This window comes from Lepisosteus platostomus, chromosome 3, assembly GCF_059453375.1.
Source record: "Lepisosteus platostomus isolate fLepPlt1 chromosome 3, fLepPlt1.hap1, whole genome shotgun sequence".
In the NCBI taxonomy this organism is placed as follows: Eukaryota; Metazoa; Chordata; class Actinopteri; order Semionotiformes; family Lepisosteidae; genus Lepisosteus; species Lepisosteus platostomus.
The window spans coordinates 48,347,678-48,370,329 of NC_142613.1; the positions used below are offsets into that span (position 1 = coordinate 48,347,678).

General features: G+C 36.5%; 2 protein-coding genes across 4 annotated transcripts in view; one reads left to right on the forward strand and one right to left on the reverse strand.

The window, feature by feature from the left end:
- mms22l (MMS22-like, DNA repair protein) overlaps positions 1 to 17,902 on the reverse strand; it is a 65,815-nt gene extending 47,913 nt beyond the window's left edge. For 2 of the 3 annotated variants that reach the window (XM_088625867.1, XM_088625865.1), the window contains exons 1-10: positions 17,705 to 17,902; positions 17,281 to 17,406; positions 15,926 to 15,978; positions 14,630 to 14,717; positions 13,620 to 13,797; positions 13,358 to 13,451; positions 12,427 to 12,557; positions 9,764 to 9,877; positions 1,432 to 1,608; positions 848 to 910 (exon numbers count right to left, since the gene is read on the reverse strand). In XM_088625867.1, coding sequence (XP_088481993.1) covers positions 848 to 910; positions 1,432 to 1,608; positions 9,764 to 9,877; positions 12,427 to 12,557; positions 13,358 to 13,451; positions 13,620 to 13,797; positions 14,630 to 14,717; positions 15,926 to 15,978; positions 17,281 to 17,406; positions 17,705 to 17,868 — 1,188 coding nt within the window. In that variant the 5' untranslated portion in view covers positions 17,869 to 17,902. The remainder of the gene's footprint in view (positions 1 to 847; positions 911 to 1,431; positions 1,609 to 9,763; positions 9,878 to 12,426; positions 12,558 to 13,357; positions 13,452 to 13,619; positions 13,798 to 14,629; positions 14,718 to 15,925; positions 15,979 to 17,280; positions 17,407 to 17,704) is intronic. The other variant, XM_088625866.1, reaches the window with a different exon arrangement.
- Positions 17,903 to 19,816: 1,914 nt separating this feature from the next.
- LOC148674999 (PC3-like endoprotease variant B) overlaps positions 19,817 to 22,652 on the forward strand; it is a 351,357-nt gene continuing 348,521 nt past the window's right edge. Inside the window, exon 1 of the mRNA XM_088625869.1 lies at positions 19,817 to 20,171. Within this exon, the coding sequence (XP_088481995.1) occupies positions 20,165 to 20,171 (7 nt within the window). The 5' untranslated portion in view covers positions 19,817 to 20,164. The remainder of the gene's footprint in view (positions 20,172 to 22,652) is intronic.

Consider the following 22,652-nt stretch of genomic DNA (forward strand, 5'->3'; position numbering starts at 1 on the left):
GGAGACCAGGCACAGTGTTGCAGGAGCTGCTTTCTTCTGGAAAAGGAATTAAACCAAAGCCCTGACTACTTGGTCAATGAAGAGTCCATGGCACCTTTTGAATAAGTTGGGGGTGTTTTGGCTAAATCACACTTTGCGGTTGAACAACTGTGCCTTACTTTCAAACTTAAATTGGCAAAGTAATTTCTCACTTCACCTAATGCTGGTGTTTTATTGCTGAGGCATGTCACCTAGATGGGTGCAGCACTTCAAGAGGGATAAAATGGGTCTCCTCCTATATTTTAAGCACTTTGGGATGAAAGGCACTATACAAGTACAAAGAATGTTTATTAAATCAACAGATTTTTAGCTAGCATGTGTAATTAAATGGTAACACTATTCTAGGACTCACCTGGAAGTAAGTTAGGAAGTATATACTGTACTGGCACTTAACCAACTGTCAACCTCCGTATAAAGGCTAGCTAGGTATTTGTTAACTTTTGTCACTAATAACGTACATACCATGCACTTCATTAGTAAAGCCATGCTAGTCAACCTACTAGCATCCAGCAAGTTTCATGCAAGTCATCTATTAGCATTCCAACCGCATGGAGCTAGAAAACAAAAATCTTGAAAACTCAGTAATCCTGATGTTCATCTAGTCTCCAAAAATGCGACTTTTTGAGCAGTTAACAAATCCATCATGCTGCATCAGTGTTAGTCCGTGATTAAGAGAACACAGCTACAGACAGTATCTTTACATGGGATTCGCATAAGATTCACACTAGAAGACAAAAACGCTTTGCTTGTAAGAGATCAGAACCTATATTCAAACTGTTGAGACAAAGAATAGAAAGCGTGAGTATACCTGAGTATCACAGGAGCATTTCAGCAGTTCTTCAACAAAACTCCAGTTGTCTTCTAGTTTCTGCTAACATACGAAGAGACTGGAATGTTAAATATAACCTTGTCACTGCTACACTTATGTTCTATGTAGCTAAACTAGTTAGACAATAACCTAATCTAAATGAGCAACCAATATATTAAAGAAGTAAACTAATATAAGACAAAGCAGAGTCAAGCATTAAATGAGCTGTAAAAAAATAACATTGCCTTTTGTAAATCACATGATAAATGATAGTTTTCTATTACATTTCCCAGAATGTTTGACTTGGTTTAACAGGATAACCAGTTTTCCAGATGACAAAGCTTCCAAAAAGAAAAATCTAACCTGAATGACATGGTATGATAAATATTTGAGCTGATATCTTTTATGAACTTTACAGAGAAATACAGCAGTTCATTTTCTTCCCCTAGCCTGCACCAATTTTCAGTAATTATGTCTGGAACAATATAAAGCATTTTAAATAGACTAACAATTGAAGCTTCATTTTTGTTTATGTCATCCATGATTAAATTACTCATGAAATTAAGAAGAAATCCTTACTATACCTTTCTCTCAATGGCCCCGTTTTGACTATACTGGGAGAGTTCTGCCAAATGTGTTACAAGCCACCAGCTGAATCCCAGCGGATCCTTGCAGTGTGAAGGAAAATATTCCTTCAGCGTATCAGGGCTTGCTCCTTTTAGAAGGATTCTCAATAACTTGTTTATGTAGGCCCAGAAGGACTAGTGAACAAACAAGAAACAAAAATATCAGAATAGAAACGGGTATTGCTCAATACATTTACAAAAACAATGCATCCATAATTGTACTGTTTCTGACGTATACAATGTTTCAATATGACAAATCACAGTAAAACGACTGCAAGTGGCATACTTAGAGCATTTAAGATATCTGAAGAACAACTGATTTGGCACTCTTCAAAAAGCTGCTTGTAATTTGCACATCACTGCACACGAGATTAACATTTTCATAGAAATGAAATACTGTAGAACAAACAGACAATAAAAAAATCATAAAATTAGATAATGGAGTGAATGGCTTTCTTCTGTTTGTAACCATCTTTCATTATGTAACTTAAACTGCTAATGTGTGACGTAATTGATTAATCTTTTCATTTCAGTTGAAAGATACACCAGGGAGTGAAGAAAATGTGAATTAAAGATGAAAGAATAAATTATTATAAAAAGTATAGATTTGCCAAATTATGTAACATACAGTGGTGAAAATAACTTGTAGAATTTAATACTTTGGTTTAAATAAGTAAAAACATAAGATGGCAGCGCTGCCCACAGCTCATTAATCACAAATCAGGCTTAAGCAATCAAAAATTGACGGAAATAAACTATGAGAGAAAGGTTTGCAGCAGGTGGAAAAAATAAAGCACATGAATATAAGTGGAGTGATGCTGAGAAATAAAAATACATTCTGGAGAGCAGATTTTATCTTCCTAATCTTATCTTAACTTGTCTTGCTAAGTGTCGCAAATGCAAAACTAAACATTCATTAGATAATGAAAATGCAAATTTATGAAAAGGAACATTATACATTTGGAACATTATTTTTTTATTCAGAATTTGTACATCAGTAAATTGAAATTGCTAGATTTATTTAGATTACTTCTCTACAAACTGCAAGACCAATATAAGAATACCAGAAATAATTGTAATATACACAACAGTAATCAAAGTTAACCTAAACTTGGAGAAAACAATGACACTTTTTGTAATTATTGCATTCATTTATTTATTTGAAAGGAACATACTAGAATTAAAATATGTACTTTGGCTCAAACAGCCCTCAAAGTTTAAAAATACAACAGGTATTGTATAATGCATTCCATTGAATATGGAATGAAAAAGTGCTTACTTTTAGATACTTTTATAATTTTATTTTAAACTGTTTTCTTTTATGAGGGAATATAATATTCCATGCTTTAGTCTTTAATTTGTGAATCTGAAATCACTCGTGTACTACAGTGTTTTTCTAACTCCTTTCCATATGTTAAAAGCAGAGGAACAAAGAGTTAGACTCACGTCTGAACTACTTCCAAATTTTAGACCAAACACCAGCTATATTATAAATCTTTGCCAAAGAGCTGTCAAGAGACACCTTTGGAATTTGCAGGCAATGACAATGTCCTCAGTTGGATTAAAAATACTTAACGTTTTATATTTCAAATACATTAATTAAACCCTGATAACTCCATTACAAACCTTTTGCCTCAGATTTATTCTTTAAATATAAGAGCTTCAATGAAAAGTGCACATTTTCTCTTGAAAGTTAAGCCTTTCATTTCAATGTTTATTCTTAATACAACTGTAGACAATGCTACCAGGATTATAACATTTGGACATCTGGATCTACTAGTTTGTTATACACAGCAAGTAGTTTATTATTCTGCATGTCTAAGCCACACTCATTGATGTGGTGTACACAAAACCTTAACTCATCACTACAGAAGACGGGTCTACTGTGGATGAGTCCACCTGAAGTGTGGCTCCATCAGACTGGTGCTAAGAAGATGTTGTTCTCTTCACAAACTGGACACATTGGTATTTTTAGATGCCTTCTTGACAATTTAAAGGTCATATTTACCCATCACCTGTCCTGTGCCTAATCAATTCCCTCAATGATTTAGTGCTTTAGTACTTATGGTGCAATCAATGCCCAATGATTAAGTACTTATTCAACAGTCAAAATAACTTGTGTATCAGGAAAATCACTTATATGTCCTCTTGGTATTGCAACCATTTCTGCTCTATAAAGTTTAATGTGTGTAAACTTTAAGCAAGATGGAGGGACACTTGTCTGTTTACTTGTATAGCAATCAGCAGTTTGTGGAAATGACATAATTCATCATCTCTTAAATTTAGTGAAGAACAACAATCTAGAAGACAGACTTTGTAATCTTTGTTCTGTAATTTGTCAGTGCAATCTAATGCACTCTCAAGGTAACTTCATCTCTCCATGTAGATTCATGCAGTTTCTCTTATGCAGGTATCTGAAGTGAACACTAAAATGAAACCTGTCACATGTTCCTTAAATCCATTTAATCTGCCTTGCTGTTTTCAGGTTTCTCACATCTCGGTCTCATGGTCACTTGCCCCTAAAATCTTGCCCCTAAACTTGCAGTTATTACCCACTGTTAAAAAAATCAAAATTTAGACTCCAGTCTGCCTGGCAATTACCAACCAACATCTACAGTAACTTGACATTTTTGGCTAAGGTTCTAGAGCAGGATGTTGCTACTCAGTTACAGGCTCACTTATCTGCAAATAAATTGCGTGAGTTTTTCAGGTATGGATTTGCATCAATGCAAAGCACAGAAAAAGTTCTTGTTAGGGTTACTAATGAGCAGCTGACTTTATACAAAAGTAATTACGCCATTTTCCGGAATAGATTAGAGAGGGTTGTTGGTATAACTGGAACTGCAACATTATGTTTGAAATCTTATCTAATCTAACAATTCGTTCCAATCAGTCGTTATGCTTCCTGAATAAGGTTGGTCACAGCCGGCATCCAGCAAAGTTGTTTTCATTAGAGTTCTTTTTAGTGTCTATCTGTTACAAATGTGTCAAAGTCTTCGTAAGTATTGCATCTGCCTTCATTTTACGCTGATGACACCCACATTGAAACATTACATTAATCAAGGGGGAGCTGACATTGTGGCTATTAGGCATAAGGAGCATTACTCTAATAATGGGGAATATGGAATCAATACATTCTTGGTGTTGTCATATCTATCAGCCACAAATAATAATAAGAGCTCATGTTGGGTTTGTATTGCTACTGTATACTAAGATATGCTCATGGGAGTAATCCTCTTTAGTAGAAGTGATTATTTAGGTTAATTGGCATGTGTAAATAGTTTTGCTTTAACTCCGAGTATAACTCAAATGTCACACCTAATGGGACACAACTTATTTGAGGAAAGAACGCTTACCCCTGGCTGCTCAGGTATCTGTTATTTAAGATACCTAGTGCCTCATGTACAAATACAATCACATAATACCTTTATTTTTGAATTTTGAAAGAGAAGTAAAAGTATAATTACTGAAACAGAACGATTCTTTGCTATCGTTTTCTCCATGCATGTACGGCTAAGCTTTCTCGGGAATGTTTTAATATGGCTGCTTCTTTAAAAGAAATATTAGCTAATGACACCTCTAAGGGGTTGAAAGCTATAAATGATAAAATGGTAGCCCTATGGACAGTGGCCATACAGAACAGGTTGGATTAGACTACCTGTTAGCAGCATAAGGGGGCACCTGTGCAGTAATTGGAGCTAAATGTTTGTACTTATATATTTGGGTTATGGGGAGGCACTTTGATGCAGTATTTGTTTGAAGGATTAGTTTTGTTTGTGGTAATTATTCTCATACTATCATGTCTAAAAACTCTCTGTACTAAACTTACTACTTCGGTGATGACTGTACATTCTGAAGATGCAAAAGAATTGGTGAACAACCTTTTGAAGAAGCCATCTACTTATATTTAGAAAAATTACTGGTAAGACACTATTTTTAAGGGGGGACTGAAGGGATAAAAGGATGTTCTGTCCCGTTTTGTTTGATGTGTTTGTCCTGTTGCTATAGCTTAGTGCAGCTGCTTCTTATCTGTGTTGTCTATGCGCTCGGAACAGAAAGATGGTACCTGAACCTGGCTGTTTGCCCTGGGACATGACTGGGTCACTGTGCCTAGTACTCACCCTGCTTGCTAACCGAAGGAACTTTAGCATAAAGGCAGCTTGTCATGTACATCAATTATATGGGAGGTGTACAGAATATCCCGCATTCACATACATTTGCATGGAAGCTTCACACAATAAGACCATATATAGCCATACTTTAAGTAGTGCAAGTGCCTTTTAACTTGTTTTGATTACACTGTATAAAAGATCACCTTTTTGCTGTTTTTCTTTGAGTCTGGCTGGCATGGGCTGGGCTCCCATATGCATATGTAATAAAGAAGACATCTGCTACACAGACCCCCGAATTGCTGTCATTTTGCTTCGCACAACACTGTCAGACTACTTACGTGTTGGTAGAACAGGACGCGACAAAACATTTTACACTCAAAGCACAAGAACAGAACTATGTCAACTGGATTTCCTCATCAAATCCATAAATGAATTAGCCTTAGTTTGTATTGATGGTCCTGATATTGGGCAAAGTACTGGAGTGAGAAACTGGAGTTGATTTTTTACCCAAGGGTTGCATTTGAAGCTCATGTCTGCAGTATTGTGAAGGTGTAATTTGTTCCTCTTCATAACATTGTGAATATCCTCTTATTCTTAACGTATCTGTTTCTGTCTTTTCTGAACTTATCATAATGCAATACTTGCTGGTGTATCCAAAGATCTGAAACTGCATTATAGTCAGACCTCAGGTGCTTAGACTTGAACCAAAACTAAAATGCATGAGCATATATCAGTTTCCTTGTACTGGTGAATTTCAGAATAAGATTCAAAATACTGCTGCTCACCTATAAGGGCTTGTTGAACGGCTTGGTTACTGACTACATCAGTGAGCTGCTAATTTATATAAACCTACACATTACTGGCAAACTTCAGACTCTGACCTTTAAGTTCTCATCGTGAGGCTCTGAACACTGGGAGACGGTGTTTTCTGTTCTGGTGCAAGATTGCAACGTTCTTCTTGCCCCATCAGATCTGTAAATCAGTTCTTGAAACTACTGTAACTTCTATAGTGTAACTTTAATTCATTAATGCATAATGTATGAATTTGTGAATATGTCACACTTTGCTTTTGTTTGTTCTATACTAAGTGTCCTATCTAGGCTTACCATAAGAGGTGTTAAACACAATAAAAGTTATCTTCTATTATGTCATATGGACTTCTGCTTTCTATCATCCGATTCACATAGTACAGGGCTTAATCTGTTTTCTACTTGAGGGAGAATGTCTTGCCATGTATCTGGAATGCTGTCATTGACTCTCTGATAATTCTATAGTATCTATTCTGTCAATTCCCACTTACACCTCTGAAACTCTGTCTCCTTCATTCACACTCTGCTTTACAGAAATTACAAACTTTTGTTTTGGACTCTACCTCCACAGTTTCAAAATATGCTTCAAAGCATATATATATGCACACATATATGGTTCTGCTTTATAGTTCTCCTACCTTTACTGTCCTTAATCACAACTCTTGAAGAGACTAGATCGATATGGACAAATACTATGACAGAGTAAGCAAGCTATACCAACTAGGTCCATGACTGCTCAGAATGCCTGAAAGGTTTCCAGTGTATAAGACAGCTAGAGTCTTCTTCAGCCCATCCTGACCACACTCACATGTTGTTTATAATTTCTCCCTTTGCAGACAGGATACCTAGGAGAACCACTGATTTGGTACTACTCTTCATTTTCTCTTTAAATGTGTTTTGCATGGCAAGTATTGGTCCCAACATAGACAACAATAACAAGCAAGTCTATTAGAAGGAGCTTGTTTAGTCCTTGCACAATGCTAGCCTCATCAGCCTAGGCCAAGACAGCATACTGTATTTTCCAGTTCTCCAATCTCATGGTGCCCTCTTAGATCCCACAGCTGCACATCCATCGCAGTCACATTTTCATACACAAAGTTTTTGGGCAGTTCGCACAGAAGGGACTTTAGCTGCTACAGACTGTCCAAGATTCTTTACATGTAGTAAATTAAAGGCTTGAGGATTTTTTACAGATGTTCCATTGGAATGTTTTAAATATAAATAATATATAGGAACATAAATTATGTATTTTAGAAATAATTTTTAAAAATCAGTTTGGAGATAACTCTATAGTTGCTTACAAACAATCCACCAACCATAATTTACACCTAATCGTCTTAAACTGCAGTACTTAGCTTACAAGGATATCAAATGGCTAGCTGAGATGGCTAGCAGTCTCTAAAGATCAAACTGTCTCTAACTAAAGGGTATAATAGCCTGTACAGTAAACAGAAACAGGTTAAGCTACATCTGCATACTCCTTGAAAAAAAGGCAAACAAGAACTGCTGCTGCTTTGCTATATGGAAAACAATTTCCACCTAATTTTCCTTTCACCTGTCCTGTAGCTTCTTCTTAAAAAAGCATGGCCTTTAAAACCACACTGGGAAAGAGGTCAAGTATAAAGTATAAGAGGCAAAGTAACGGAATGGAATAGATCTTTCTGACAGCAGTTTTAATTTTATTAATGTCTAATTTAATATCTGGGATAAACAAATAAAATCACTATATCCCAGCCCTAGATCCCACTATCTTCAATATTACACTTCAACTGAGCCCACATTACTTCACTGAATATGATTTTCTTGAACTGACTTTTTGAAATGATTTCAAGGTGTTCAGAAGCATTCATAAATACTATTTAAACTTAGGAGGTGGAACTACAATATGTACATTAGTGGAGAAAACCTCCAGTCCTGGTCAGCCACAGTAGCTATGGATTTTTATTTAAAATGTCTTCAGATGTTGAAAAAGACCCAAAAAACATCTTGTTTCTGGGTCTTGTGTCCCGGAGCTTTACACCTATGCTTTACAGTGAACTTGGCATCTTCGACCTGGATATTCTCATCACCCAGCCCTATTCTCCTAATCGATACAACACTACACATTTAGCTCAAAGACAAGGGGAAGAGAGATGGGGGGAGGTGTTCAAATCTTAACTGGATAGCAGAACTGTGACCTGGCACAGCAGCAGCCTCATAAGGAGCATGAATGTGAACAGCATGGTCTGCAATTTTCATCAACACCCACTTTCAGCCTTGGATTTCCAAAATGATCACCTTGTTGACAGCTGCCAAGTGGGGATAGTTTACAAACAACAAGAAGAGATTATAAACATCGGCACATGTATATAGAACAAAGTCCCTGCCTTTTATATCCTGGTTTATGGCACTATACTGTAGTTCAGTCTTACCATGAAAGTACCTAGGTCAGCAAAAATGGACCCAAAAATGAGAGAGATACTGTACTAAGGGACAATTGGGAATAACACACACACTGGTATCAGAAGATACCAGTGGCAAGAATTTTATCATAACATGTTAGCATAAAACGAGACGGGACAGCATTACCTACACTAAAGCAATGTATGATATGATTAACAGTTTTATCATTATAAAAATAATGTATTCATGCCCTCTTTAGTTCAATTCAGTTTAACATATACAGCTTCACAGCTATCCTGTACCCAAACACTACTGAATCTCAAGAGAACAGTGTTGTAATTCTCCGATATATATTACTGTTAATTTGCATACATAAAAGTACATGGTTTTGCAACTCTATGTTCACAAACTCATTAACCTACTTCATGTGTTTACATATATACATCTTACAAAACTGCTTACCATTATTTTTAACACCATAAATGAAAGCATAATTATATCACTCAAGGGAGAGATTGTTGTTAGAGGACCACGAAACATTTACACTGATTACCAACTATTCTGCAATGAGATTTTTTTACTGCAAGTTATGAAGATTATTTACAATGTTTAAACATTAGAATTTTGTCAACATTGTTTTGAAGCTCTTCAATATTATGCCTGCAAGTCAGTCTCACACAAGTGTACTGTTCCTATGTATAACAATCACCTCATGTACAGCACAATGGTAATTGTATCTTAAATGGAAGGATACTCTTTTGAAGTATTTCTGAAGGCTGTTTTAATGATTACGTTCTCTGATCTCATCTGAAAAACTACTTTTTATTCCAATCATTATATATCTAAGAGCTGTAGCTTTACCTTCAAGGATACTGAATTTTCATAGCTTCAGTATTTGACTTTTAGGTTAAATGTTATGAACACAAAAATAATATTGGCTGGCCGAGTATTAAAAAGATATAACTAAAAAAAAAACATTGCTCTCACCTCCATATGGAACACTTTACTTCTGTGATGTAATAGGTGGATAATCATTACCCAGAGTTCTTTGGTACAGCTGCAATAATAATGGCAGCTCGTCAGAGCATCAGTTGGTCTCACCTTTAAAAATTAAAAAAAAATCACAAGTCTAAGCCTTTTATACACACCAACTTTGTTCAAGAAATGGCTGGACCTTTAAGTTTCATTGAAAGTGTGTTGCAGTTTATTTGGAAATTCAATGTATAAATTGGGACATCCATAAAATACACAGAAAATCAGTCAATCTCTCCATCAGATCTTACATATATCCTTACAATCTCCACCCACTTCTAGTGTACAACTTTGATGAAATTGTAAATGATGTGTGGACATTTGTTCAAAGTTAGCATTTTGAATGCAAGCTTGGATCCTCAAACTGACATCAAAATATCAGCAAAAACTATGAAGAAAAATCAAAGCTCAAGAACAAAGGCAAAATATACACTAGAGTGGATTAACAAGAAAAAAAACAGTGAATTTCCTTGAGTTGCCCAAAGTCCCCGATACAAAATTATGTGGTAATGCTTGAAAGTTGCTCCCTTTAAGCATTCCCTTTGGGTTTACTTCATTTGTGATTCAATAAAATGGGCCATCATCACAAGGTGTTATTGTAAAGAACATTAAAACCAAGATCAAATACACAAGAACACAAGACTAAAGGTAGGACAGTGGGCACAAAATCAAAGATTTCAGTCCTAGAACATTAAGGAGGTAAACTACTCAAAGATATAGGAAAACTGGATAAGCGAGTCAGTTGCAGTAAAGTACAGAAGAAACAAATGGCCAGAGGAAATGATCAAGTCCTACCCACACTAGGGTGAGAAATTCTAAGTCACCCCCCCACAATTTCAGTTAAAAACTGAAATCTTAATCGGTACCAAGCAAAGAATGCCTGAGTTCATACCAATCTCGGGGACAAATTCAGTATATAAATTACAACTTGAAAACCACTTGTTTTTAATTCAAAACCGGATTTTATGTTCTACCGTCATTAAATCCTCGAGAGCAGCTCAGCTTGCAATGAAGTGGTACTTCCCAGACATAGGTAGTTCTATGCAACGTCAGGCACTTCAGAGACTGTACACCCAAAGCAAGACCTTCTCAGGATAATACTGGAAGTCAAATGTTTGCATTTCAGGGGCTGGTTTAATAACTTATCTTTCATTCAAACTATCATCATTTCCCCTAAAGCTAAAGGTATTTCTTCAGAGTGTTGCATGAAGCATCTTAAGTGCTGCCCTTAGGTAAGGGAAATCCCTGAGGTGACTGTCACACTTTCCCATAGCCAGTCTTCCGAAAGCGTGTTGTTCACTGAGTAGCTGTCTCTGTTACCATAGAAACAACAATGACATGGCTACTATCTCTTCTAGATGTCAAAGATGTCTCTTAAAAATAGACACCACCAAAAAAATATAGAAAAAAAACTACTACAAGAGTGCTCAAAATAAAGCATCTTCTGAAAAGTCGATCCAATCCTTAGATATCTGCATCAATGACAAAATAACTGTGGCACAAAATGATATAAGAATACTCTTTTCTAATCACTTTCATGTAGCCCACTGTATTTAATTTCTCTATGTAGCCTCTTCTGCAAAGTATGGCTCTCTTATCTTAAATGTGTAAAAATGCTGCCATTGTTAAAAACAGTCCTCTAGAAACATTAAAGCTGATTTTTTTTTCAGGATTTCATTAGATTACCTAAAATAATTTTACCTTAAAGTTATTTCAGTTGTACTGTACAGCTTTAACAATGTTAAGGAAAACACTTAAGTACACATATGTAAAGGAACAAGTATAAATTAAGTACATTAAGTACAAAAGTAGAAAGTACAATTTTATTGTGGAGGTTTCTTCAAGTGTGGAGAAGGTTTCACAGATGAAATATTCTTTGGAAAGAAGACTGGGCACAGGTGATGAATTGTGCACACTAACTGCCTGCAGTGAACTCTGCTGTAGAACAACCCTCTTGATGCTGAATGTTAATCAGCCATGTCTGTTCAGTGCACCTACTACAAAAAGATATCATCACTGTTTTCATAAATTCACAAAGGTATTGCATATGGATTTCAGTTTTGGGGATTAGTACACAGTTCTTCAACAGGTACTCTACAAAGGAGCAGAAACTTTATCTGAGGGCTTGATCTCATATTGAAGTAGTACTTGAGCGATTCAGAGAAAGGCTTCAGAAATACAATTTAATTTCATCCTATAAAGCTTCCTTTGAATTAGTCTCTCTCTCGAATACCTCATTCCACTGGAAGGATGGCAGGAGAGGCACCTGGAGTGAGATATGCCCACAGGGGGAAATAAAACTCAGATTTGCTCAATCTTACCACAGATGCAGGGAAAAAAATTTCAATTTTCTTAACACCCTTTACTGTGATCTTTTTAATTAACACCTCTCACCGTCATGGTTTTTTAAGGAGAGAAACTGCCCTATAACAGGAACAAGCAAGTCTAGTCTAACTTGTCACTTCATACTAAAAGTCTATTAACTGATTAATCACACTACTTAAAAATACTTTAAATTAAACATATATTGTAACATTTAAGACAGAAAAACATCAACCTGTTTTAGAATATACTGTATAACCCATCATTAGCCATCCAGAAAGAGCTTTGGACAATACCTTGATGTACTTGTTTAAAGCCAAGCCAATCAAGTCACACAGAAGGTTGGTGCAGTGTTCATCAAAGAGGCTGTCGTTGGTCAGATTCTCTCCAGTTAAATTTATAAGCTGATGCGCATAAACCACTTGACCTGCAACAAAAGAATTCATTACATTGGAATTAAAAGAGAATGGCTGAAATGTAAGACTTAAAACTAAGAGACAAAACTAGGTTAGCAAGAGACAAACAATTCTTTATTAACATTGTCATAAATGAAGTGACATTTAAAAGTGAGCTAAAGTGAGTGTGATAATGTTAACAGGATAATGTGTGGAAAGAAACTTTTTGAATTAGGTCTGGTACTGCTTATTCTCCAATTAACATCAAATTAAAATAAATTCCTTTTGTTTGCTGTAAAACATTATTACAGTTTCAATTTATTAAAGAAAGGGACAGGCAATAGTGGGAGATATGCAGAAAGAAGTATATAACCACTTGTCTTAAAAGAAAGTAGCAAAATTCCAATAAACTAACATTTAACTGCAAGATACCTCTTTCTGGAAATGTTATACAACCAGAAAATAATTTAATTGCATTTATGGGTAAAAAAGGTTATACATGTTTCATTGCCAGATCCTCTAGTTCACTTTAGTTCTCACTTAAAACATGAAAATTATTCTTAGATTGTAGATTTCAAGTATAAGCTACTATATAAAATAGCAGCATTCTTTCTTGTATAGACTTGGTTGATAATGAGTGAAATTCTAAATTGATGAAGCTTCAACTAAATTATTTTTATATTGCATTGCAGCTGAATTTACAAAAAGGGAATGCAGTCAGCCAAGACCAGCTGAACACTGCAAAGCCCACAAGTTAGAAAAATAACTTTAAAAAAAACGTTCCAAAGACTGCTTGCCAAGGGCACATCTTATGCACAAGCCTAATACTTACCGATCATCTTCTCTCCGAGCAAATGAAGAATTTCGAGGACTGACCAATGGATGTCGAGATGAAGGTGTAATAAATGCCAAGACGGGGGAAATAACTACAGAAATAATAACAGAAATCAAGAAACCTTTTTCAGACATCTTACGTTAAAAGCAGACTGTGAATTCAAAGGAGACAAAACAATGACAGGAAGTCATAATGTGGTGAACAAGTGCTAAATAATTCAGGAACAAAGCAGAGCATAGTAAACGTGCACCTCTCACACCTTTCCCTGGTGGTGGATAGTAAAGGCCCCCTGGATGTTGCTGGGCAGATCTCGCAGGTGCCCAATGTAAAGGACAACACTATGTAGCTCCTCAAGCAGGCCTGAAGGCAGCTGAGCTTCCTGCTCTTCATAAGGGTGAGAAGGTCCATCATTTAAAACACTGGAAGACTCCATAAACCTGAGCATTCAAGAAAATGTAACTGAGAATCAGCCAAGCGTGAATACAGAAGGCTTTCATTACTCCTAGATATTATGAGTTGAGGAGAACTGACAGCTGAAGACACCTTTTTTTTTAAAACTGGAAGAGAAATCAAAGGTACGCTTCAAAAATGCAAAAGACGCACAAAGCAGTAACAGCTTCACACTATGAATATCTCTCTTGAATAAGTTATTCACAGTAGAATACAGGGTGCACCTGTATTTTCTCTGTCATTTTCATACCTTTTCTGTTTATGTATGTCCAACAGGTAACAGTTAATTGTATCATGTTTAAGGTACTGAAACAGGTTGGTTTCACCCTACTGATGACGTGATGGAGGAGTTATGTTCAGTACGAGAGGAACTGCAGGTTCAGACATTAGGTATCTGTTCTTGGCTGAGGAACCATAAGCTAACCCCTGTGGCATTATAACTGAACACCTCAAAGTCAGAATTCCCCCTAAAATGCTATTATAAACAATAATTGATGGTTAAGGAATAGCCTGTCTTTAACCATAGAATAGCTCTGGCATTACATGGGATTTTACAACAAAATGAAAATATTATACTGATGTCATGGCACAAGAACACACTGATTTTGGCAAAACAGCACAAGACTCCAAAAGAAAATGCAAAACACGGAAACAAATATAGTTTATATATGAGTTGTGTACAATGATCTCTTTTAGTGATTATAATATATTTAAAAATTGGCACTACATTAGCAGCACTAACACTCATTCAAAATAAAAAAAGAGAAAGAAAATGCACCAAACAGCCATGATTGACAACTACCCTCTTGCAGGTCTTACCTTGAAATGAACACTTTTACATATTGAAGAAATGATACACATTGTTGCCTTATTTCTTCGGCTTCAAAATGTAGGCTACTAGACTGTCCTAGAAAACAAAACATTGAGATCAGACACGTGACATGTGATGAGACGCTCCTGAGTGGTAAAGACGCGCGCTTCAAGTACAGATCAGATCTACGATGCAGCTGTCACAAGTCTGAGCCGACACTGACGGGGATTTCCCAAGAATAAGTGCACAACTGGTCTACTATCGCTGTTGGGGGCATTAGGATTCAGGAACGGTTCTCTTGACTCCCTCCAAAAACAATGATCCTTGAAGACTTCCAAGGCACCTAGAGACTTCAGATATTGTCAGCGAGGGATGTGCCTCGCCTCCAATTGGTGCTGCACCTTCTGTACATCACAATGGAGCCAAGAAAGTGTCAAATGATAAGTGACTCTGTGGGTAAGAGCACTGGTAAAACCATTCTGTAATTCCTCAGTATCCATAAGGTTAAAGGGGCAGAAGCTGTGAGGCGAGACGCAAAGACTCAGTTTAAAATTTACTGGCGATTCTAAATGTATGAAAAAAATTGCTTGAGACCTATAAGTACGATAGATATTAAGACAGTAGTGCAATACTAGTAACTATGTTCCTGTGTTTTCATTCAGGTTATATATCAAGGAGTTGGGCAACAAAACAATCAAATAATGGAGACAGGTGTGCACAAATTAATACAGTAAAAAGCAATTTATTTTAAAAATAAAGAGCTAGTGTCTAAAAGTGAGTGTAGACTGGGTCAGAATGTGCCAACAGGCATGTTTGAGCCAACATCCATACCTTAGTATTAAGAGCTGAGGTATTACAATCGTACTTAAAACTGAACAGTAAATTAACCATTTACATTACTATTGCTAAAAAATCATTTGCAAATTACCTTTATAAACAAACCCAAAATATAAATGAAGATTTTTTGTTGCTATACCCATTCACTTCAGTGTGTAGTGTCAGCAATTACTGTATAAAGGCTTGGAACAATTAATCTGGGGATATTTAATGTTTATCTTAATATAGCACACAGCAGGTATGGAGTAGTGGGTTGTCTGCTCTTTAAAAATATTTCAGGCAAAGCTGTTGGGATTTGTGTTTAGAATCAGTCTAACTAATTGTAAGTCGCAGTCTCGAACTTTATGACTTTAACTTTACATATAGTGATTTAGAATTCCCAGTATTTTAATCAAATTAATCTTTCCTCAGTCTCCTTTTTTAGTACAGTATTAGAGAACCTTAGCAAGTAAAATAAAAACATTTACCAAAATCATGCGTGTTGGACTGAACCAGGGTTTCCAATCTGTGTAGTTTTTGTCTGAAAAAATGAAAGCAGTGTTAATAAATCTTCAAAAACACCACTAGAATGAAACGTACCATACACCTGCAAAACACCAAACACATATCTGAAACCTTCCATAAACAAAATACCTTCACTCTACATGCAGACAGATACTAGATTGAATCTAAATGAGGTTTCTAAGGTCTGTAAATATGGTTAAAATGGTACAGAATTCATATTTCCATTCAATGCACTGCAGACTAACAAAAGTAATAAAACTAGAAGTTTAAGTGGGTTTTCAAGAAGTTCCATTGAAATGTTATATTAATTTTGCTTTGTCAATGAATGGGAATTAGGTGACAACTCTGTTACCACCCTGTAGGTTCTTCGATCTTGGACGCTTAACAAAAGCTGAACCTAGTCAGTACTGGGATGGGAGATCATTACGGAAAATTGGTATTGTAGGTGGTGTTGTTAAAGATCATTAAAGACCCCACAAAACTGTTTGTGTGTCCTGGCTAAACGTCACTCTCCAAGAAAAATATGTCTCGCCTAAATATTCCAATTGCTCGTTTCTTCACTGACTCTGCTGTTGTATAATGGCTGTTGTGCAACACCCAGGTTGGTGCTGAACTTCAGTGGTGGATAAAGTGGGTCCTTTTCTATGTGTAAGGCACTTTGGGATCCTCTGAACTGTGAAGCACTATTTAAATTAGATTAATTATAAACAAATCAGAATGGCCCATACAACTTGTGATATTTACTAAATTAAGTACATACCGTGGTTTGGTATGCTACGATAAGATCACTTTATTAGCCATATACAATTTCTTGCATTAGAAATTTGTATTTTCACATACCCCAGCTTGCTCTCCATGAGACAGGGAGAGAGAAGCTTGGGGTCAGAGCTCAGGGTCAGCCATTTATACGGCACACCTGGAGCAGTTGGGGTTAAGGGCCTTGCTCAGGGGCCCAACAGAGTAGGATTCCTCTGCCGGCCGCTGGATTTGTACTGGCAACCTTCCAGTCACAGGCGCAGATCCTTAGCCACAGTGCCACCATTTACAGTAATTACAGCAGTGGTGTACATTACTGCAAAAAAAAACAATTCCACACCATTTCAAAACTGCCCATGAATGGATGTGCTACATGAGGCAACAGGTATGGTTTTCTAAGCCAGACTGAAGTGACTCTACCGAGCGCTCATGTATCTCAGGCCTTCAAGGGGTTTTAGCTCGCACTGTATGCCATTCAGAGCCACCGCAGTAAATATGACTACAATAAAGAATGAGCTTTGCTCCAGGGAGGGAGGTAGCTCAATGGTTCCCACTCTCTTACTTGAGCAAGCTGAAGAGAAGCTTAGCAGACTCCACCAGTGCAGTTTCAGTCACCCAGAGAAAGCCAAAGATCTCCACAGTATCGGTTTCATATGCAGCTGGGGAAGGATCCAGTCTTAGCAGGATTCTGTAGGTAAATTTAAAAATGACACAATTCAGTAGACTTTCATGACAGTCAAAATAAGGTATAACTTGTTGTATGGGACAATAACAACACATTCAAAATTTGCATTTAGAGTGTTTACTGAAACTCTTTCAAGGAACTACTAAGCAATTTAGACTTTTGGACTGAAAATCAGAAAGAGGACAAAGATGTTTCCAAAAGGTTCAGACCCTAAGTACACACATTTCATGGTACAATCAAATGGTATTGCCGTGAGTGCAGGACGATGAGGGGTACATGACTTGGCACTGCTTGAATTTACCTCTTCAGAGCCCCGCTTGTAATGTAGCCCTCAGAGGAGAAAGCCCTGCTCGGCTCGGACACGCAGCAGAAGCACGGCGGCGGGACAGAGCTCGCCTCGCACTGACTGTCCAGCAGAAAGGGCGACACGGGGGGAGTAAGCGAGGGGCTGAAGTCGTCCTCCATTTCCGCCTCAAGAAGCTGAAAAGGCAGACACGCCGCCGACCTGCGATTTGAGAAGGGTTACGAACTGATCACAAATCAACAATCACCTTTGTGTCTTTGCAACATTTTTCGGTTAAAAGCAAGCTGATAAAAATGCTAGGTATAATATTCATCTATTCATCAAGGCACCTGCCACTACAGTACGATTTTATCTGTTGACTCGAACAATAATACACAATAAATGGCTTCTGTACGTTATGAAACGAAACCTCTAATTCATATTGTATTTATGGTTTTATAAGTTGAATAGCTAGTTTTTCTTGATAAAAGGTTCGTTAAACACCACTAGACTGAAAATGCTTTGAGGATTAAACTGTTTATTTTGATTTTCTTTTTATGGTTATGACATCTACAGTGGCTTCATATCGTTCGTTTGAAATTACTTGTTGCTCAGCGTTACTTAAAGTGCACGAAATGTCAGCAAGACAGAAATACAGCTATAGTATTTCAAACAAACTTACACCTGTAAACAGAAAGTACACATACAAAACCTACATTTTTGCAGTTTCTGATTCTGTAATTAAGCCCATTGCGGTCCTTTTACTAATTTTATTTAATAATACAAGACCGATTAACTTTTTAACCCATCCTTTGTGATTAATAATCAGGCCAACCCATGTTATGTAATTCAATAGCCAGAACTTCAGCCTACAGCATGCTAACGTCTGTTTCCTTCACACCGAAATGCTGAAAGCAAAGCCATAAATTGCAAAGATTAAAATGAATAAATTCCTATAACTTACAACCCCACACACACACACAGGAAGCCCAATCCTTTTCACTGCAAAGAACTCCTTGTGTTTTGGTCTCTCCCGCGCCGCCAGTTCGGCAGAAGACGCATGCGCAGGGAGAGCGGCTAGTCCCTCCCCTCCATTTCCATTGGCTAGAAGTTCGGCAGAAAGCGAGACTCCGGTCACGTGCCCGTCACGTATGATGTTACTCAAATAGTAAGTGAGGTCTTAACTTTTCAACCGCTGCTGGATTTTTTTTAACGTATCGTGAACAATACACTAGTAATATATAACAGTAAATGCAAAATAAGTGTAACATGTTATTGTGTGCATACTCTTATCCTGAGATACATATTATGCAGTATTTGCTTGTTTCAAGACATTTTGCAAGATAGTAGCTAACTTGGCCATTAATTCTTCTGGCATTTGGCAGGGAATACAAATAAGGACTGAAAACATATACTGTATTCGATCCAAACTGATTCGGTAATTAAAATGATTAAAATTTAAAATTGTAATAGAGAGCACCCATGAAGAGCGAAAGAAACATTATCAACACACCTGTCAGCAGAAGTGGGTTTGTGACTGTAAGGCAAATAAAGGCAAGGGTTACGAGTTTGAGGCTAACATTGCAGTATCCTCATTTGATAACAGGTGAAAGGAACAGCTGGAGAGTGATGACAAAAGATTTTGCATACTCTCGGTGCATACTGTACCACATTACTATATGGTATTGCTCATAATATTATTGCATTTACCTCTTAACTAGAATTATTTTAGAAAGCCGTTTTCTACATTTGTCGATATAAAGAAAATATATGAGAGGAGCTCATGTCTGTCCATCGATTTTAGGTTTGTTCATTACTAGTCTAGGCTTCCCTAGAGGGGAGAAAAGACGTACAGTACATTTGTTATGACTGTGGTCGCTGGTTTATTTTCTTTGAAAAAACTTCCCATTATTTTTTTAAAGCCAATGACATAATGTTAAATTGTGTTCGCAAAGTGTATGAAAATCACGTTATGTAGCTCTTTTGAACAGTCTGACTCTGAGAGTTCCTTTCTAATTAAAAAACAGTACACTAGAGTTAAATAAAATTGGACCCAGGATAACCCTGATTTCCATATGCAGATTTATCTGCACTGACAGCTTCTCTCTCCATTGCATTGTGTCTGCATTCAGTACCACCACGCGTTTTTCAGTAAATTCTACACAGAAATGAAAAGACATCCAAACAGTTATCGTTGGCTGAAGTGATTTTAGATCACTGCGTTTCTGCTAACATTTTGTTTTATTTGTAGCAAGGCAAGTCTGTCTACAAACCATGAAGTGGAAATTGACACAGCCAGCTCAGGAACGGATTTTTTCCTCGTTGACTATGATGCGAAAATGGAAGACGAAAAAAACAGCCGAGGCACAAAGGTTTTGATATTATTTTTGATGAGAGATTATTCTCTTCGTCAGTGAACCATCAATGTGATGTGCTACAGTCGACCCTTCAAGAAAGAAAGATCCCGATGAAACGTGAATGGAAGGTAAGACTCTTCATATTGTGCTAATTAGGTCTGTTGACCTTTGTTTTGTACACAGTAGGATTAAACATTGGGGAAATTTAGAATTAACCCTTTCCTTACATAAACAAAAAAATCTCTGATAGGACAGTTCAAACCTGGAACTTGCAACAAATAAAACAATTAGCTAAGAAAATGTGGTCATGTTTCATACATCTATATTTAATTAGAAAATCCACACTGTATGTTTTGATTTTTACTTTGTTATTTAAAAGCATTTTTATGCATCAGATAATAGTATCACATATATTCTGAAATTTAAAATGACTCTGTTTTGCCTTTTGTGTGGGGAAAAAAAGTTGTGGAAGGATATCCTGTTTTTCAACACCGCTACACTGACAAAAAATGTAAAATTCATACTATTGTTCAATACATTTTTATTCTTTTTCTGTGTTAATTGGGTTAAAAATTGCTGCGCCTATTAGAAATTCTAATTTCACAATGCAGCACTGCCAATACACTCAGTCTGTGAATTATTCACATCTTTAATTTGCTCATTTAATGACAGTGTTCTGTAATCAGAGTGCAGAGACTGCTTCCCATGCATTATGTATGATGTTCAAGACTTAAATGCAGGACATTATGAAGCTCACAGAGTGACTCAGTAATTAGTTTTCCACAAGGCAGCAGTTAGATGTTAAACTAGTGGAACACATATTTCACACAAACTATATGGTGTGACTAATGAAATGTTATCCCCTAGATGGCCTTTAAAGGAGGTAAAATGATAGTGTGTTATATTTCCTTTTAATTAACCAAACTGTGCTAAATATATAAAGACTACACCTGTTGCTGTAGGTCTAGTGATTCCTCAAAGTTTTTGAAGCATTCAGTCTGATGTGGTGGTTCATATATTCCTTTTAGAACAGGGAAATTGCTTGTTTTTTTCTGTCTGTGTGACAGCAGTCCTGTTAATTACAGAACATAAAGCTTATTTAAATTGTATGTTTGAGTCAAACTGAGATTGAGCAAGAGCAATCAATTAGCATGAATATGAGAAAAGATACATAGGTACGGTACTGTATATGTACCTGCAGCTGTGTCAGCTGTGTTAATTTTTTAACAGCAAATATCACATTGTATCACACTATAATCACCCAAAACACAAATAAAAGTGTTAGAATAAGATAACTCTGAGTAGGTAGATCTGTTTGAGCCACAAAGGCTCATTGGGCCAGACCTTACCCCAATATAACAATAATACAAATAAACTACAGTGTAAACTATAATAATATCATCTGAAACTAGGTACTGGAATGTACAAAGGTAAGCTTTTAAATAGAAAACACTATTTGTCTTGACTGAGTTTTTTTATTTGAAGTGTATTTTATATTTAATTTCTTCAGAATTTATATTTTGGATTCATTGTTATAAACATGTTTACTAAAATATAGGTGTGCACAAGTGTTTTCCAATGTACATGTTTGGGGCCACTTTTGAGTTTCTATGAAAAAGTGGTGAAGTTCAATATCACATGTTAATGGATGGCAAAATATATGAAATCGCGACATTCTGATTCTGATCACTGAGGCAGTTCTCATGTCTGCCACAACTCCTGTTAAAGGACTTAAAATTAGGATCTTAAAGATTAGTTTAATGGTCATAAACTCACTCTTGGCATTAATAATAGATAAATCACTGATATTTCTATCAGTGCTGAACAATAGCTATTTTCAGTTGAACTCAGAGCCTCTACTGTCATGTGATAGGGTTTTAAACTGTACATAATTAGCTAGGCGAGCCAAATTTCATTTGTAGAGGAAGTTATTTATGTTCAGACAGAACCATATTTTACCAGTGAAAGCCATGGGAGTCTTCCATCTTTGTACAAATGTGAGTTCAAATAGTCTGCAGTGGCAACTTCTGTTGAGAAGTCAATGGAGTACTGTAAATGTAGTTTCAGGAAGGGAGTAGTATTTCGGAACATGTGGAGTTCTTCATAAAGAATTAGAAAAAGGCAAGATCATTCATCTTATTGTGCTCTTTTGGTTTCTCTACAGCCTGCACTGGCTGTGCTGGGAACAAACACCCTCTGTGAAAACCCACAAATACAGGGCAACCATGCAAGCTCCACAAACACAGGCATCCCAAGCCAGAATTGAGCTAGAAACCCTGGAGCTGTGAGACAGTAGGCAGTAGTGCTACCTGCCATGCCAACACCAATGTATTACTAAACAATAACATCTTTCTGTTACTGAGTAACTTCAAAATTCATCTTTATTTAACTAGATGTGTTAACTACTGGGTATTTTAATGTGCCATGTAGTAAAGTTGGCCTGTAATTAAACAGGCATTAAGTGTTCACAAGTATTCGGGGAATTGTGGAAATGGTGTTGCTCCAGTTCTTTACTTTGTTTATGTGTCTTTAGTAACTACTGTTCCATAGTCTTTGATAGCCTCTGATCCAAAAGACCACCCAAGTGACTTTCATGAGTGTGTTACAGT